General features: G+C 45.4%; 5 protein-coding genes across 5 annotated transcripts; 3 read left to right on the top strand and 2 right to left on the bottom strand.

Moving 5' to 3' along the window:
• Positions 1 to 861: 861 nt before the first annotated feature.
• N7503_000926 (amidohydrolase) lies at positions 862 to 2,593 on the top strand (the record flags this gene model as incomplete). The annotated part of the gene is made up of 2 exons (XM_057060487.1): positions 862 to 2,035; positions 2,139 to 2,593. Coding segments are annotated over 2 exons (1,629 nt in total), but the record flags the coding sequence as incomplete, so codon positions are not given.
• Positions 2,594 to 4,507: 1,914 nt separating this feature from the next.
• Positions 4,508 to 5,668, top strand: N7503_000925 (uncharacterized protein; the record flags this gene model as incomplete). The annotated part of the gene is made up of 2 exons (XM_057060486.1): positions 4,508 to 4,516; positions 4,571 to 5,668. The coding sequence occupies 2 exons, from the start codon at positions 4,508 to 4,510 to the stop codon at positions 5,666 to 5,668; spliced, it is 1,107 nt and encodes a 368-aa protein (XP_056927409.1).
• Positions 5,669 to 6,781: 1,113 nt separating this feature from the next.
• On the bottom strand, positions 6,782 to 7,246 carry N7503_000924 (uncharacterized protein; the record flags this gene model as incomplete). The annotated part of the gene is made up of 3 exons (XM_057060485.1): positions 6,782 to 6,933; positions 6,985 to 7,113; positions 7,171 to 7,246. The coding sequence occupies 3 exons, from the start codon at positions 7,244 to 7,246 to the stop codon at positions 6,782 to 6,784; spliced, it is 357 nt and encodes a 118-aa protein (XP_056927408.1).
• An 849-nt stretch (positions 7,247 to 8,095) lies between these two features.
• Positions 8,096 to 10,755, bottom strand: N7503_000923 (beta-glucosidase; the record flags this gene model as incomplete). The annotated part of the gene is made up of 4 exons (XM_057060484.1): positions 8,096 to 8,902; positions 8,955 to 9,978; positions 10,024 to 10,630; positions 10,689 to 10,755. 4 exons carry the CDS (start codon positions 10,753 to 10,755, stop codon positions 8,096 to 8,098), a joined length of 2,505 nt encoding a protein of 834 aa, XP_056927407.1.
• A 619-nt stretch (positions 10,756 to 11,374) lies between these two features.
• On the top strand, positions 11,375 to 13,172 carry N7503_000922 (uncharacterized protein; the record flags this gene model as incomplete). Its single annotated transcript, XM_057060483.1, has 8 exons — positions 11,375 to 11,446; positions 11,495 to 11,520; positions 11,580 to 11,935; positions 11,991 to 12,171; positions 12,237 to 12,364; positions 12,414 to 12,432; positions 12,486 to 12,546; positions 12,603 to 13,172. 8 exons carry the CDS (start codon positions 11,375 to 11,377, stop codon positions 13,170 to 13,172), a joined length of 1,413 nt encoding a protein of 470 aa, XP_056927406.1.
• Between the last annotated feature and the right edge of the window lie 4,984 nt (positions 13,173 to 18,156).

The raw sequence follows: 18,156 nt of genomic DNA, 5'->3' as shown, positions 1-18,156 counted from the left end.
GGCATACTGCGGATACTATAAAAAATACCAATCTATCAAGAGAGCGTACGACAAGCTATTGTTGTTGAATTATTAAGTGGTAGTTTATCGCATTTAGTATGTGTTTTGGGGTGGTCGGGCCGCTTGTATGGCCGACTCGCTTGTGGAATACGTTAACGAAGCTTCAGTAGTCACAGAGAAATCCCAAAATAGACTGCGCGAGAAGAAAAGCCTGAGATTACATACATGCAGCATATTTGACCTCTCTTCAAACCCATTTACGGCACGATGTGCAGTTGGTTCGGACTATATGGATGTTGGCAGTCAAGTGCCAGAAATAAAAAAAACCCGAAACTTTGGTAGGATTCCGCGTTCGTGGCTCTTTCCCGCACTGTCCCACGGATAAGATACTTGAACCTCGGAACTAAGCAGTGTTATTTGAGGGGTGAAAAGATACAAACAAGTAACCAAAATTTGTATTAGGGATTGGCGGGCGACTCCAGAAAAAAGGGGGGGAACAGTCGTGCCGGGCGGCAGTTCAATGTGTTGGCCACTCATTGATCTCTAACCTCTCATGGCATATGAGCTGACATTTTCGGTGGTACAATTTGATAGGTAGATGGTCCGATAAGTGCCACTATCAATTTGGTATGGAATTGTTTCCGATCCCGATTATCATGGCGCTTTATCTTGCGTAGAGTTTGCGGATTTCTGCCGGTTTTCCATGCAACCAAAGTAGATCGCCAAATTTATTTCCGCTGTTGTGTCGGCCTGTTGAGGATCTACGGGAGCTGGATAAATACCTTCATTCAAGACTTATAATAACCCCCGACAGCGAATCGCAGAAAATTGACAATCCTCCTTACCGTCCATAATTTGAAAATGTACTCATCTTCAGATCCAACCAACTCGGTTGCATATTACAATGGCCGAGTTTACACGGTCAATCCAACCCAGCCATGGGCCGAAGCCTTCATTGTTTCGGCAATGGGAATTATTGAGATGATCGGTCCTGAACATGAAATCCTCGCAATCGCTACAACTAGAAACTTAATCCGATATGACCTCGGGAAACATTTTGTGATGCCGGGGATTCACGATGCCCATACGCACTTATTAATTGCCAGCATGCAGGCATTAAACGAATCATCAATTGGGTTTGATTGCGGTCCGAACGATATTGGCGACCGACTTAAACAGGGAGCCTGTGCTTGTACCTATCATAACGTTGCCGGTGACTGGGTTGTGGGCAATTTTTACCAGGGTAGCTTTTTCCCCGACGGGATCCCGGATCGCAAATATCTCGATTTCAAGTATCCTAACACCCCCGTGTTGATTCGTGAGGTATCTTGCCATCGAATCTTACTCAATACAACCGGCTTGGACAGGGCCGGTATTGATCCATTTCATGCGATTGATCCCCCGGGTGGCTTTTACGTCCGCCGAGCTGATGGAACACTGACGGGGGAAGTGGCGGAGAACGCCATGAGCCAGGTCTTTTCCAAATTGCCAATTCCACCACTATCACATGCGAAGAGAGCATTGCAATTCGGGGTGGGGATGTGTCACCGTTATGGAATTACGTCTTGCCAGGAAGCGTCGGCCAATTCATTGTATCTCCACGCTCTCAAGGAGTTGGAAGAGGAGAATCGGCTCGATCTGGATGTATACACACACATTGTTTGTGCACCGGAAACCTTTGCCATGGAGACCAGTGAGAGTTTAGCGGCTTTATTAGACGTGGCCGATGAGTTCCGCAGTAAGCATGTGCATACCAATTTTGTCAAGTTTTGGCTAGATGGAGCACCTTTACCACCGGGATTCACTCAGTGCGACCTGGATGCGCATGGCCGCCCCGAGACCAAAAACATGGTTATTGGTTGGGATTTTCTTCACGATGCAATCAAGAAATACGATGCACGCGGCATGACCTGTAAACTCCATGTTGCAGGCGAGGGCTCAACTCGGGGGGCGCTAGAGGTTTTGGAAAAGATCCGGGCAGGAAACCCTAGCGGTCCGCGGCACGAGTTAGCACATTGCAGTGCTGTCCATCTAGGTGAGGCTTGTGATACCTTCTATTCTGCGTTGAGTGATCTGAAGAACCCAATATCAGTGATGCCCCCACTCGAAGTTCTTGGTTTAACATGATTCCTGGGCAGATGATATTCCTCGATTCGCCGAAAATCGCATAACCGCTGAAATGTCTCCGGCTATCTTTCATGAACCAGTCGTCAACAAGATTCCTCACCTCCTGAGATGGCCATTCAACCAAATTTTGGAAAGTGGCGCCCACATGACAATCGGGTCGGACTGGCTACTCCCGGCTAATCCAAGTCTCTTCGATGCGCTGGCTGCGATCGTAGAGACGGTGAAGTTCCACCCCGGCGGAAAGAATAGTACATCTATATTGCAAGGAAAGAATGGAAAAGAGCAAGGAGGTGAGATCCTGTGTCGAGTCATCACCCTCAGTGGTGCAGAGGCTGTGGGCGCCCAAGACCGGGTAGGAAGCCTCGAAGTTGGCAAGACCGCAAACTTCATTGCCGTCGATCGTGACCTCAGCAAGGGAGAGTTTTCCGGTGCTAAGGTTCTAAAGACCTGGTTTGAAGGGCGGATGGTATTTGACTCTTGCTCCTCCGGAGGTGGGGTGATGGTTCACGGAGCCGATAATACTTTATGATCAGGACTTGTACTTGATACGAACACTAGGAAGTGACAATGAATTGATATGAATTTTCAACCTTGCAAAGAATACTCCTTCAGGGTGTCAATGGAGCAACTATACTAGCATAAAGGCATAATCTAATGGTACTTGACGCCATCCAATCAGACAATGGCGATTTTCAACTATTCGCTCAAACTCATCATATGCCTCGATCCTGGGCTGTCCGCTTAATGATACTATGTAGGGCCCAAGTCCCGATCATACTCAATTGACATCCATTTCAGCCTGACGATTGGCCAATTATATGTGAGTAAAGTTATTATGTATCGTGAGAAAGGTTTAAACTGTTCCTTTTACAGCCTATATAAGCAAACGTACCACAAAGGAGCACATTGTATGATTTCCCAGGCACACTTTCTAATACCAGTAGGCGCAGATATCTATAGCCACAGAAGCTGCCACCACCATATATACAGTATGTCCATCACGTGATCAACCTGATAGTGATTTTCATGCGGAATCGTTGTGACGCGTCAGCGAAATTCAGTATAGCTGTGACCAGCCAGCGAAACGGTGTCTGTTCTATATTTCTACCTTCCATTGAACCTCACAAGCTCGAGATGGCCCACTTCACTCGGTAGTTCACTTCTAATATCCCTAGAAATTGCACAGTCCACCAGTATGTAGGGGATTGTTTCTTAACCGCTGAACGGCACTGGACGTCGTCGCGGGCTTGGAGGTCACGAGACCGCAATTCATGCCAACTTTCCACTCATTGGCCCTCCGCATTTCCCCGCATTCTCCGACAAGCCAAATCAGAATTTCACATTCCTTTGTCATATAATTTTCCCTTTCTACCCTACCACCTTCACGACCGATATTATTTTGCACTTTGGCGCCCGGTTGTATTTGGACCTCTCATCTATCTTCATACTGGTGTTTCCAGTATAAGTACATGATGAGTGCACAAGCTCGTCAGCCCCTTCCGCCCCCTGGAAGAAGATCGGCGAAGTCACGCAGTATGCTTCCCGAACGCAATAAAGAATGGCAATATGATTGAATTGACCATACCTATAGCGGGGTGCCTCAAATGCAGACAGCGGGTAAGAAGTTACCTCAGCCCTTTCCAGATATGCCTGCGGTTCGTTTTATCCCATAAGAAAATTAAGTCTCTGATCTTGATCACAGCGCATCAAGTGCGACGAAAAAGCCCCGACATGCGGCCCATGTGCCAAAAAAGGCCTTCGATGTCCTGGTCATTCGCGCCCCTTAAAATGGTCACAGAAGCATCAACCAGCATTGCCCTTACCACAGCATTGTCCTGCCGAAATCCACTATTTGCCCGAAAAAACATTATCGCCTTCGACTGCTCAAGAACCCATCAAATCAACAGATACCGATGGAAGTGCAATGTGCAATATTCGCGGAGCCGAAAGACTGTGCATTTCTTCTCACGTTGTGTCGAAGTGCGGCACTAATGATCGGTCACTTATTATACCCCCTCACCAATCATCTTCGCCAATTCCATCTCTTCTCTTGATCCCAGGCCCATCTGCGCCCTTTGGATCACAAGATTCCATACTGACAAATTATTATTTCTCTATCCTTTGCCCCATCAATGCTTGTTTTGATACTCACCACAACCCCTTGCGATCATACATTGGAGCCATTATGTTCTCAAGCCCCATCATTTATCAGTGCGTGATGTCTATGTCGGCCGCACATATATATCAAGAGAGATCAGACATGGTTTCTGTTGTGCTGAAATACCGGAAAAAAGCTGTGACTTCTTTAATTTCACAGTTATCTCTGCAAGCGACCACTGGCGCGAGCTTAAAGCTTCTATTAGGCAGCATTCTTCTCGGCATGACCTCGGTAAGAATATATTCTTTTCATGGCAACTAATGCTAATCAGGTTTGGCATGTTAGTCTTGGCATAATGTGTCATCTATTGATGTGGTTTATCTACATACTGCTCGCATTCTGGTCAAAGATTATGTGACGCCTCAGCGGCATCATACCTCCGAAGTCCAGCCCGATATTCTAAATTCCGGGACTCTCGGCTTCATTTTTGGCCTTTTGGCTTATTGGGAATCGGTCATGTCGTTCATTCTTGATCAAAAGCCAGAAGACCTTGGCTATCTTCTGCTCTATGATGATTACGACGAGCATAACGGCTACCCAAATCCTTGGACCGGGGTTTCGAACCAAATATTCATATACATGGCACATGTAGGTGCACTATCTCGTCAGAGACTTATGGGAGTGAAGTCCTCTAAGATCTTTTCTTCCTCATTTGCGCATCACGAAGCACTTGCAACCCAACACAAGCAAGCAACGGAACTTGAGCATCGATTACTAAATTTTGTTCCACGAGAGCGTATCGGGGTTGTCGATCCAGGTGATGAGCGCACACCCTTGAATCACCTGTTCCGTCTTGTCCAAATCTACCGTTTATCTGCTCTTTTACAATTATATCTCTGCTATCCTGATCTAATAATCAAGAAGCAGGAGATCACTCAGTTTGTATCACTTTCAATTTTACAAAAACCAGAAATATCCAATGATCCAAGCTGGGATTTGATATTGTCTCTAGCGATCAGCATTCTCAACACTATAGCAACTATACCCGAAACATCGCGTGTCAATTCTTTCCTTACACTGCCCTTGCTTATTGCGGGAAGCGCATTGCAATGTCAACGAATTACAACTGATACGGAAGGACTCTATGCAGAGTTTGAAGCTGTGTCATCTACCTCTCGCACGATTGAAAGTGAGCTGATCCTTTCATTCACTGCCGACTATATGATTCAGCACTGGCGGTCGTTCGTAAAAGACCGACTGGCGGTACTACACAATCTTATTGCACTTGCACCTATCACCCGCGCACGTTTGATTCTTGAATTGGTCTGGGAGAAGTCAGACGCCAAAAGTCTTGATCAAACAGCCGAATATCCTGGATCACTGAATGTGGTACATTGGATGGAAGTAATGACGGATGGTCACTTGGAGTCATTGTTCGGATGATGATCTCTACGGACGTACGTGTGGAAGTGTAAAGATCGTATGTGGTGTGAAAATGTGGTATGGAGAGACGAAGTCTAAACTACTGAAAGTGAAGGGATATGGTAGATACAGGTCAGGTCACCCAACAGGAGACAACTTGAATGATATGTGAATGTGCTTGCAAGGATTAAAATACCCCTCCTATAGTGGGTACAATTAGATGAACAGCTTGATGTTGTGCGAGATTCAAGGCGGAATCATTTCCGATTCTCACGCCGAGGGCGTGCGTGGCGCGCAGAGAACTTCGGATAGCCGCACTTTATTTCCGAATTTGATACCGTCTCGTGCACTTCCTCAATAGCACGATTTTTGCTTCTAGGAGCCAATGCTCTAGCGCCAGAAATGTTGACGTGCATATCGGAACTAGGTCCTTCCATATTGTTCGGAAGCTCCTTATTCCGTAAATTTTCTACGTCTCTTTTTCCCGCGCCTGAATATGTTACTTCCGTTTATTCATATTTCATCGCTGCCCGTCTTTTGGGGTTTCGAAGCCGATTATACCCCTCCCTGCTGTAGTCTGACATAACTACAAAATCCTCTTAGTCTTGTATTATGAATAAGTAGACCATATATTCTACTTTCCAAGCATATCTCCCAAGTACTGTACATATCCTATCTAGGTATATGGAGTGAGAAAAATGGATAAAGCAAAATGCAAATTGGATATGCCAAGAGGTGACAAGTTAATTTTACTTTGACGAAGAATTCCCGGTCGAATTGATCATTTTCAGACCCATTGATTGTTCGATCACCTGATCTGTATCTACCATATCCCTTCACTTTCAGTGGCTTAGACTTCGTCTCTCCATGCCACATGTTATCACCATATACGTTCTGTACACTTCCACACGTACGTCCGTAGAGATTGCCAGATTATTTCAAACAAATCAGATCTGTTGTATTTCCCATTTGCTCACCAGATATACTCTCTGCACTATTTTCCGACAGGTCACAGGCGGCCTTGTCATAGCCTAGTGACAAAAGGAGCCAAGCAAATTCAACTGTGATTGGAAATCGCAGTATTCGTATCCAAAGACATAAGAAAGCGAATGCGAAAATAGGTGGCTAAAGTAGTCACAGCTTGCTCAAGGGTCTACCTCCACATTTCCAAGCGATGCCGTAGCTCTTGGAAGAAAACGTAATCGTACTGCCCCGGGGGAAATAGAAGGTATCGCCAACTCCAACTGTTGCAGCTTTACCGGTCTCATCCCGAAAAGTCATTTCACCTGTAAACTTAGTATCTGTAGTATCTATTGTACAGTCACGATCTGTCTTACCCTCAATCACAATGCCAACTTCATCATAATCATAGGTCGGGGGTGTTGCTTCCGGTCCTTTCTCAATGCGAAACCAAGCACCGGTGATGGGATTGTTGGCCTTTTCATTCTCCGTTCCAAGGTAGTCAGCTGCATCGTGAATTAGCGCTGCACAGATCAAGAGTTGCTAATTAATAGCTGATTTACCGAAGTAGACATTGGGTTTACCCCCAAAGTTGGGGACCTTGAAGATCTCAGTCTTATCCTTGACATGAATCACCATTTTCAAAGATACTCGAAAAGTAGAGTCAGGAAAGCAAAGGGGAAGCAGAAAAGCATCTCAAATATCTTTACTATTGCAGTCTTTTCCTCATACTTTCATACTGGTTTCATATCGCGGATCGGGGGGTTGGCGGGCGAGGGTCGGAAGACGGTAATATCGACCAATCGCGTTCAAAGTCGCACAACATTGCCTAATCGGGAAAAACACACGAATATCAAACTAGAAGAAGAGGATTGTAAAAGTCGAGATATGTCAAAGGCATCATCTTACTCCCTACACAGCCCCTCCACTATTCTCCTATCCCCTAATTGCCGATCAAGGATACCATAAAGTTCTTGGCAATTACTGGCGGTAATACGAACAGGTAATCCTAATACCTAGTGCTAAATACAGTAATCATGGCTACCGCGGCTTCAAACCACCTAACTAGGCTGCCCACGATACGTCTTGATAAGCGCGACTGGGGAGGTTGACTCCGAGTTTTCAGTAATCAGGAATCTTCTTGTGTTCCTTTTCTCGTGCTGGGCCCCTTGGCACAAGAGTTCCAAACCGTGTAGCTTTGACAATAGTCAATTGGACTGGTCGCAATTACGCTTCGATTTTACTGCCTAAAGAGGCTATCACTTTTCAACTGCTTCAAATACCTGGAAATCAAGACTTGACTGTTCTGCTCTTCTTTGTCTAATATCAACTTTGCCCTCTCCCGATCCTCGTCTTCACATTGACTTTGCGACCTATATGCATATAGATGGGTCCCTTGGAAACAAATATACCAACATGCGATTTCTCCTCTATTTATCATTTGCTTTTAAGCTTTCTGAGTCTGCCTCGGGCACTGACCCTCCTGTTCTACGAGGCAAAGGGTGCCTCCAAGCCAAGCCACCAGCGTGTCTTCTCCACTGTCAACGAACCATCCAGGCCTTGATTTCCGAAAACATCAAAGCTGCCTCCCACAACTACCCGATATTGGCCTTGCTCCAGACACCATCTGTCTTCTAGCTCGTCCCAGAAGCTAAGAACGTACGCATCAATCTCAATGTCCACATTCTTGCTTTGTCCCGGAGCAAGTAGCACCTTCTCAAACCCGGCAAGCTCCTTCACAGGCCGAGGAACTGATGATTGGGGTGCAGAGACATAGACCTGCACTACTTCTGCACCAGACACAGCTCCTGTGTTTCGAACCACAACGGAAGCAAACATGCCTTGCTCGTTGGTTCTCAGTTCCATTGATGAAAATTCGAAGCTGGTGTATGAAAGCCCATGACCAAAGCTCCACAAAGGCTTCCGATTCAACTTTTCATAGAATCGGTACCCAACAAAGATGTCTTCCCCGTACAATACCCGGCCTCGAGATGAACCCCAATTCAGAAAGGTAGGGTTGTCCTCCAAGGTATGTGGCCATGATACTGGAAGTTTGCCAGAAGGATTGAAATCACCGAACAGAGTATCGGCGATCGCATGTCCGGCTTCGCTGCCTCCATACGAGGCTTGAATAATGCCCTTAGCGGACTGGTGCCACGGCATCCCAACCGGCATGCCGGAAATATTGACGACAACCGTGTTTGGTGCTCGCTCAAGAACTCTTTGAATCATCTTATCGACGTTGGGAGGAAGGTGCATGTCAGTGCGATCGTTTCCCTCACCTTCCCATTCACCCTGGAGATACAGTCAGCAACAAATCAGAATGGAGATTAGAGGTAGAGCTTACACTCAACCCAACGCAGATGATAGAATAGTCTGCCTCAGACGCGATTCGAACGGCTCTCTCTATCATCTCATCCGCATTACGTAGTGGGCAGGCGCCCAGTCTTGCTCCGCCACCCGGAAATTCCACGGCTGATGGGGAATTCAGTGTGGTTGTTGTAGCGCTACCAAACTCAATACGGAGCTTGTAGGACTTCCCTGCCTCAAGATTCATTGCCACCTTCTCCTCTGCGGTCCCACTTCCAAAGAAACTAGTTCCATGGCGCTGAGCGGTACAGTTATCAATAATCATTATTTCGTCTAGGAAAAGAGTGCCGGATCCGTGGACGGTGAGGCCTAGCTCCCATAGTCCCGAGCAATCGGGAATAAAATCTGCGTCGAAAGAGGCGAAGAAAAGATCAGAATTGATTTTCTCATGGAGATAGTCAAGGAGGTGGAAGTAGCTCCTTGAGAGACTTTTGTGGTCTACTGCCGTCCGATTTGGTTCAGATGCTGGCTCGTTGAAGAAGCGGAGGACGGCATTTTTCATCAGCCGCTCATTCAAGACTGGTAGCATCTTGTGAGCATAGGCACCAACTTCAAATATCACCTCGACATCAGGGTCAAGCTTGGCTTTGATAGAATTTAGTGGGTCGGTGGTGTAATATGCCTCAACAGCTGTGCTACCAACACCTAAAACAGACAGGTCGCGGATATGAGAGCCAATAAGGGCCAGCGTCTTCATCTTCTTTGGCAAAGGTAGCAGTTTTTCTTCATTCTTCAACAACACAATGCTGTTATTGCAAAGTTGACGGTTAAGTTTCCTATCTTCCGGGTAGTCGCGCTGTCCTTCAATGGGTGAGACTGGAATTCGACTGGCCCGTTTAGCAAATTGCAGAACGTTCTTTACACGTGCATCAATGACGGACGGTTTAATTGAGTTCGTTGATAGCGACAGGGAAGCGAGAGTTCCTCGGACTCCGTTCTTGCCAGGCATCTCTAAGTCCAGTCCTGCGTCAAGGGCACGTTCGCAAGAGTACAGACCATACCTATCTTTGTTAGGTCATAACAGATGAATATCGCAGAAGACATACCAGTCGCTCATGACAAGCGGATTCCAACCCCACTCTTGTCGAACGATCCCTTCCAGTATCTCTGCGTGCTCGGAGGTATGTACCCCATTGACTCGGTTATAAGCCGTCATTAACGCACCGGGCTTTGCATCTTGCGCCACGATTTGGAATGGACGAAGATATATCTCCCGAAGGGCACGATCAGTCACCAAAATGTCAAGACCCCTCTTACTTTCTTCCTGGTCATTGCAAACCAGATGCTTGACCGTCGAGATCACCCCTGTAGATTCACAGCCAAGGATAGTCTCTCGGGCGATAATACCAGTGAGATAAGGGTCCTCTGCAAAGGATTCTGCGCCTCTGCCTCCGAGAGGCGACCGTTGGATGTTGACGGTTGGTCCTAGCCAGCAACGAACGCCCTTGGCAATGCATTCCTTGCCCAGGAGCTGGCCCGCTTGCCGGAGAAGAGGTTTGTCCCAGGTTGAAGCGAGAGCTGTTCCACAAGGAAGAGCTGCTGTTGGAACCCCTTCAAACCAGCGGGTTCCGCGTATACCGCTGGACCCATCGCTTAGACGAATAGATGGGATATTGAATTTTTGTATAGGTTTCGTGTGCCAAAAATCAGAACCTGAAGTGCATCTTGTTATGGTTCATGCTCATCTGAGTAATGTAGAATGCATACTTACCGGTAAGCAAGGCTACCTTCTGGGCCGTTGACAACTGCCTCAAAACCTCATCGGGGTCGAAAGCCATTCTTCTGTCAGTATCTGTCGTTTGAGAGGTTGTTCTGGATACGAGCCACAAACGCAAGATTGGTGGTGTTTTTAAGGTTCAAAAACACTGTCGGCTGCGCTTTACATCACTTAACCGACCTTGACCGAAAAGTAGTCGCTCGGCAGAATTGTCTGTCAGGTATGTACGGAGCCGTCGCATTTTCTTTCCAGCCACGGCACTGGTGGACCTGGAGCTTCCAGATTTCGCGTCGAAACAATTGGCTCATGCACTTTTTTTCCCTTTTGGGAATAGACTCAGTCCGAGGCGCATAGCGGCAGAATTGTGAGTTATTTTACTGGTAGTCGGTATTCCCGATCCCATCGAAATCTCTTTCTAGCCACGGCACTGGTGGACCTGGAGCCTCCAAAATTTGAATCGAAGGATGAACTAATGCACTTTTTTGCCTCATTAGGAACACGCTAAGATATTCACAGTATGGTCGAGCCGTTAAGCTTCCAGAACAGGCGCAGTTCGTTGGGAAGGAGTAATCTACTTAATTTTGTATATATTTAGCGCCTGGGTTAGACAATACTTCTTTTAAGAATCGGCTTTGGATTGCACTTTTCCTCCGTTTAGTCTGCCTATGTGACTCACGACGATGTTGAAGTTTTTCTCATCCTCATCATGGCTATCGGTCCTGTTGATACTCTGCTCATGTATCACCTCTGCGGTATGTGAACACAGTAAGTTATGTCAAAACTTGGACTAACGGTGTCAGACAATTGGCTACGATGGCTCTTTGATGTCAGTTTGTGGACATTATGAAATGCAGAGATAGTTAGACCCTAACTATGTGTCACCAGGAACGGCCTCAATATTCTCCCAGCATATAACAACTACTTCAATTTTGATGCAGCCCTCACAGGGTTGTCAACGGCGACGCTCTATATTGGAGGATTCATTTCAGGAGCGACATGGGCCCATTTCACAGACTACTTCGGCCGCAAGTGGGCAATGTTCTGGGCGGCCATGATCGCTATCCTAGCTACAATTGTCACTACCACCGCACAGAATGCCACGATGTTTATTGTTGGGAGAGTCCTTGCAGGGTACGGGGTGGGGGCTTCTGCTGTTGCAGCACCGACCTACCTCGCTGAAACGCTTCCATACAAGTGGCGCGCATGGGGACTTGGTCTGATCAATGACTCTTATTACATTGGTAAGTCCTACTGATCCGAGACATGTGGGACATCAGCTATAACAGTCTGAAATAGGAGGTCTTGTCGCTGCTGGTGTGACTTATGGCACCTCATCTATGGGCGACACCACTTGGGCCTGGCGTATTCCGTCGGCCATACAAGCTGCGTTCAGTGTCCTCTGCATTTTGATTCTTCCCTTTATCCCCGAGTCCCTCGTTGGCTTATATACATGGATCGCCACGAAGATGCGCGAAAGGTCCTTGCCTTGACGTGCGCTGATGGCGATATGGGAAGTCAATTGGTAGCCACTCAGTACCAAAGCATCGTGGATGCCTTCGAGTATGAGAAAAACGCAAGAAACATAAGCTTCTTTGCGGCTTTGAAAGGCGCTTCTTCTCGCAAGAGGCTCCTCCTAGCATCCAGCACGGCATTGTTTAGCATCATCACAGGTCAGTACAAGTCCCGCTGCATTATTTTCTTAGCTGACGAAATTTTCAGGCAACATGATAGCAAGCTAGTACGCCAGAAGTGAATTAATTCCCATTTCACTTGACTGACCACTTCTCACAGTTATCTCGGATCCTTTTTAACTAGTGCAGGTATTCCAAACACAAATACGCAACTGCAAATCGTACGTCATCCCCCACCACTTAAGTATACAGAACTGAGCAAAGCCATATACGCTAGAACATTATATTGAACTGTTTCTGCCTCGTCTGCGCTCTCGTCGGTACCTGGTTCTCCGACAAGATTGGCCGCAGAGAGAGCGCTCTCATCTCAACAATCCTCGCGACAATCTGTCTCTTCCTCGTTGGAGTGCTGTCAAAATTCTACGGTACAACACATGACACTAGCGGTATTTATGGAACAATTGCCATGATTTTCCTTTTCATGGGCTCATACTCATTTGGGTGGACACCTCTACTGTACCTCTATCCTCCGGAGGTTTTGAATTATCAAATACGTGCTACGGGAATGGGCCTGATGAATGTGGTAATGAATGGGGCTGCATTGCTCATGCTATTTGCTCTGCCTTTCGCGTTGCAGTCTATTGGCTGGCGAACATATATGATAAATGCAGCATGGGATGTTCTTATTGTTGTTTTCATCTACTTTTGCTGGGTTGAGACCAAAGGGAAGACTCTGGAAGAAGTGGACTTCCTTTTCATTGGAAATAGGCCTATTTCAACTTCAGGGTTGGAAAAGGAGGCGACTGGTGATGAAGAGAAGGATCTGGAAGTTGAACATTTTAACTAGTACTAAGAAGCTTCAAGGACGATGACTAAAGATGCCAATGCACCCCCAAAGACTAGTCTGACAGAGGCTTACAAACGGCCAATCTCATATTTAATCGGCTGGACCAATACACACACACTTTTACACTTTCCTGTCTATACGTGGGAGGCCCTAGGAAAATCTAATTTTTGGGCAAGCCGTGATTGATTGGAGGAGGCTCAACTAACTAAGATTTGGTACAATAGAGTCTTAGGATATTTTCACCAATAAAAAATAGTTACCTACGTTAACATAGTAGGTCCTCTAGCTTCTCTATCGCATAGTAGCCTTACCTATTCATAAAGAGCATCCTATAGCACGGAAGATTTCCTTAATAAAACTAAATAAGAAGATAAAGTAAGATAATATAATAAAAGTGCAATAAAAAGACTAAATTATTATAATTTGTATATAACCATGCTACTAACTCATAAAGAGGGACGAATCGGTATATAGTAACTAAGTAGATATGATTTATATTAGCGCTCACGCGCAGGAATAAGCAAATCAAGACCATATTCCCTTCCACGAACCACCTCTAGGCTCTCCTTCCTTATCTCCCGCTGCCCCTAGTGGACGATCCTGGACGTGGTCCCTATTTCGCAGATACACCACTTGCCTCGAGCGTTCCCCACTACGCTAAATACCTACAAATATCTACCTCAGTGGGTTAAGTGCATATACTACATTTACTAGTCTCACCCTGTTCTCACCTCTATCACCTAGTTTACAAACTTCTAACCACCGGGCTTCTACCTGACTGAGAACATCGTTCTCCTGGTCAACCACTTTTACTGGATTTTCAAGCCAGCCTTTCGCCAACTCGCGAGATATGACCGGGCTTTTTTGGCTCATGGGTGTCTTGGATGCCAAGTTCGATTGCAAGTTGGCTGCAGTCTAGAGCATACTCCCTAACCCCCCTAGATATTTGGTAAATCACGACTCAAGAGCGAAAAGGCAAGTCTCACCCTGCTCGAGCTTCGACGGCTCGTCAGACCGAATCCAAAAAATAGCATCAGACTGCCCTCGCCGCGAAAAAGCATATTCGATAGCGATTAACCTTTTCCCAACGCCAGCGGTCCCACAAAGCACGACATGCCGTTTGTGTACGCCTTCGGAAGGAAGCATTAGTGCCTGAGTTGACTGGACAAGGAAATTCGTCCAGCTTTTTGAGAATTGACTCGCGACCAAAGAAGGTCTGATTGCGCACAGGAGTTTTCAATCATAAAGCACAGAAGCTTTACGAACCGTCTCGCGGTCGCAAACCCATTTAAAATTGGTAGAATTCGCCATTCTTTCAGGGTGGAAAAGCCAGCTTTGCTTCATTGCTTCCAGTAGGGACTCTGTGAAATTTGCGCTCGCTGTCCTTCAATGCTAGAAATATCCTCAGCGTCAATATTCCAAAGTTTTGGTAGTGAAGTCATGTACCAATTCTAGCGGCATCATAGGATCATTAGGATTACATGCTTGTCAAGCTGATAGTGAGACTGGAACCTTTTTAAGCTTTAAGCCATATTGCATTGGTAAGAGTCAGACGGTCATGTAATACCGACAAAGTATAGCTACGGTAGCAACCTTCCTGGATGCATTCTTCGTTCAACTACCTTCAACTTACTGTTACTTAGCACAAATTGTAGCCTTGCTTTGATCTTTCCATGAGACATCCGGTCTCCCCGCCCAGATTTAGGTAGCTCGGCATGTGAGCCAGTGAGAGAAAAGTGTTGTTCACGCGCGGCTTCACCAAAGAAAAATCGGGGCCGGTCAGCTAAGTCACAACAATCAAATTAGCGCGCTCTGATGCTTCACGTTCTAATGGACTAACAGCTTAGCTGTAAGGGTTGAAAAGCGCTTTGAGATCCCTAGTGCCGATGCGAATTCGGGTCTTCTCCGATTCGTACAGTGAGAGAATCTTCACTTAGAGATCAATATCGTCACATGCCTTGCAAGTGTCGGCAGGCACCTATGCATCTTTTCTAATACGGTCAAAGTCTTGATTCGAAAGATTATTGGGGATGGAGCGTAAAATAGGGACGTAGCGCTCAATCAATTTTGTGGGGTTCGATGGCAGGTGGAACGCTATTAAGAACATAATAGCAAGAATAAAGTTGAGAAAAGAGGAATATGTATCTTTTTAAGCATTTGCGACACATAAAGCCTTCCCAGTCAGCGACAGATAATTATGTTGGGGGGGGGGGTTAGTCACCTGGTTCAAGAGCAGACATCCAAGACTATGGCCATTCAATATAGATAATCGAATTAAAGAAATCAAATTTACAGAAATCATACTTAATATATCGACATGGTAGCCTCCACGCTATCTTGAATACTGGACAAAGTCCCATACACGTGTTGACAAAGAAAAGCACATAAAATACGCGAGGCGTGTCGGGTATTATATACAGTGATTTATGATTTGGTGCCGGACGATTCAGGTGTCCAGCACCGTCCTCTTTCTTCCAATCTTGGTGCTGCTGATTGTAAAAAACGATTACTCAGTTCGAATGTTAATACGATAGTGCTAATATTATATTACGGTATATACTAGATCGATGGTTTTCTCATCCATGCGAAAGAAGATTGCTGGTATAGCGTGATTCTGCCTCGCTTGCGGGAGTAGTCGGAGATAGAACAGGTACACTAACTACTCATAAGAATTGTCCCGATCCAATTTTTGCCCCACACCCATCAAATATATATATCTATTATACAGTACACCACACCACCATATTATATATATATATATCTATAATTATATGATTACAAAGCTAGAAACGCACACAATATTTCGGTTAAATTTTAACGTTTAATACCGCGTATAATACCCCCTAGCTCGCAAAACTGCTACTAACCGTCTCGGCATGCTTATGATTAAACCATCAATATGCTCCTGCGAAATTGCCCACCAAGCCTCCGTTAAACAGGCCTTAAAATAGGTCCAATCCGCCTCTGATCGACCCATTCGAATAAGCTCTGGATGGAGCTGGAATAGCTTAAGCTTTAACCACGACCATACTAGTTTAATGGGGTTTAAATTAGGAGAGTGTGCGGGCCACTCTTCCACATAGATCCTATACTCTTTAAACTAGTCTCTCGTTACGTATGCGTTATGAATACTCGCGTTATTTTGCTAAAAGACCCGTCTAGGCTTATAGATTAGAAGAAGACCTTCTTTAAGCGCGTCTATATACGAATTCGTAGTATAACCTCCTCGAGAACCCTCCCTATGATCCCGCTCCATAATGATTAACTCTAACCGTCCTCTAAGCCATATTGTACCCTAAACCATTTAGGAAATATCCTTCACGTGGACCTTAGCGTTCACTAAGTCCCGTCGATATATTTTAGAGACGAATCTCTAGCACTATTTCGGACTAGTGTTCGAAGTTCGTTAAACCGAACACTCGTCTAAAAAGATCTAATTTTGAATTGCGTTTTCTCCACGAATCTAGCCCTATTTTCGATAAAAAGCACGCCGTTTTAAAGCTAAATAGGGCCTAATCGGGATTTTCTTTTTAGAAAGGCGTTTTAAGAGCCCGTGGGGGCGTAGAATACGTTAAATCGTTAATCGAGATAGATTATTGGTAACGCTCGTGGAAAGCTACTTATAGGTCTAGAACGGATTTCTTCGGGCTTGAATTTTAACGGAATTACAAGCCCGTTCGTTAAAGACCTTAGGCCTTCTAGACCGAGGTAGAGAGATAATTCGTTGTTCTTCTTTAAAGCGTTAAAGTGTACGGTAGATTGTCCTGCGGGCGCACTTAAAATCGTTAGCTAATTTCGTCTATGATGCTCTATGCTGGTGCATATATATAATTGTAGCACGTTACTCGGGGGTTAACTCAGCTTTAGGCCTTCTTTTTCTAACATATCCCAGCTCCATAAGAGCAATTGGGGTGGTATAAGAAGAGAAAAAAAATAAGGGGTCGTTGTTGGGGCGACCTACCGAAAAGTGGATCGGGACAATTTTTTTGGACGGGTATGTAGGAAACCCGAATTTATTTACGGTCGCTTAGCGAGGGATTTATTGCAAGGCAGGATCGATGTTTATGGTGGATCTCAAGCAGGAAGAAAACAATTCAACGAAACAAGACTAGGCCTTGAAGACAAAGGATTTTTCAAAGATTCCGGTGGCGTGACATGATTCAATATTATTGAAAAGGTATTAGTGAGCATAAAAAACGACTGCCAAGTAACATCGGACTTCAGCTAAGGATTCGTATCCCCTGAGTGCCATGCATGAAGCCAAGTCTGGAAACTATTTATGAAGCATGTTTCCTTTTTGTCGGACGGCCTACATTCCCCACCGGGCTTATGTACTATCACATCGCTACCAACATTGTGTGGCTATTTGCGGATGCCATTTCTCTATAATCCAACTGTTTCAGTGACTTCCTATTCCCAACTGTTTATCACAATACAGTATCTTGCCATAGAACCTATGGAAACGACAAACGCCTGCATGGCTAGCCAGGCCGTTTTGAAATAACTTAATACCCCTAATGGCCAACCACAACACGTATTATTAAATTTTGCACCGTTGAAGACAGTTTATTTTACAGTTCCTATGATGATAAGTTGTAGCGTGGCATGAAAAATCCATACCCAATTTGGCCAGATACTGTAATCTTTCCTGTACTGTTCAGTTGCTATAGTGATCTCGCTTAGCGTGTGATAACCATGCATATTGCTGGGGTGTGATACGAGACCTAACTATGCCTAATAAAGACCGATATCCATTATCTTCGTACTTCTGGATCCTGGTCGAAGGATGTCAAAAAATTTCCAAAGAATGTTTAACCCCTATTTCTCGACTGCCAACAGCCTACGTGATTCAATATGCGCTTTTCATTATTCTCTCCTCTCAAATCTTGTTATTAAATCTTGCTATCTCTATTCTGTGGTCTTCCAAGATTCCCTCTTTACCTATCACTTCGATTCGCTAGCTCCTTGCCCATGAAATGTCGAA

This window comes from Penicillium pulvis (assembly GCF_028828015.1).
Source record: "Penicillium pulvis strain IBT 33274 chromosome Unknown contig_10_segment0_segment0, whole genome shotgun sequence".
Lineage (NCBI taxonomy): Eukaryota > Fungi > Ascomycota > Eurotiomycetes > Eurotiales > Aspergillaceae > Penicillium > Penicillium pulvis.
This window is presented reverse-complemented; position numbering and strand designations above follow the sequence as displayed.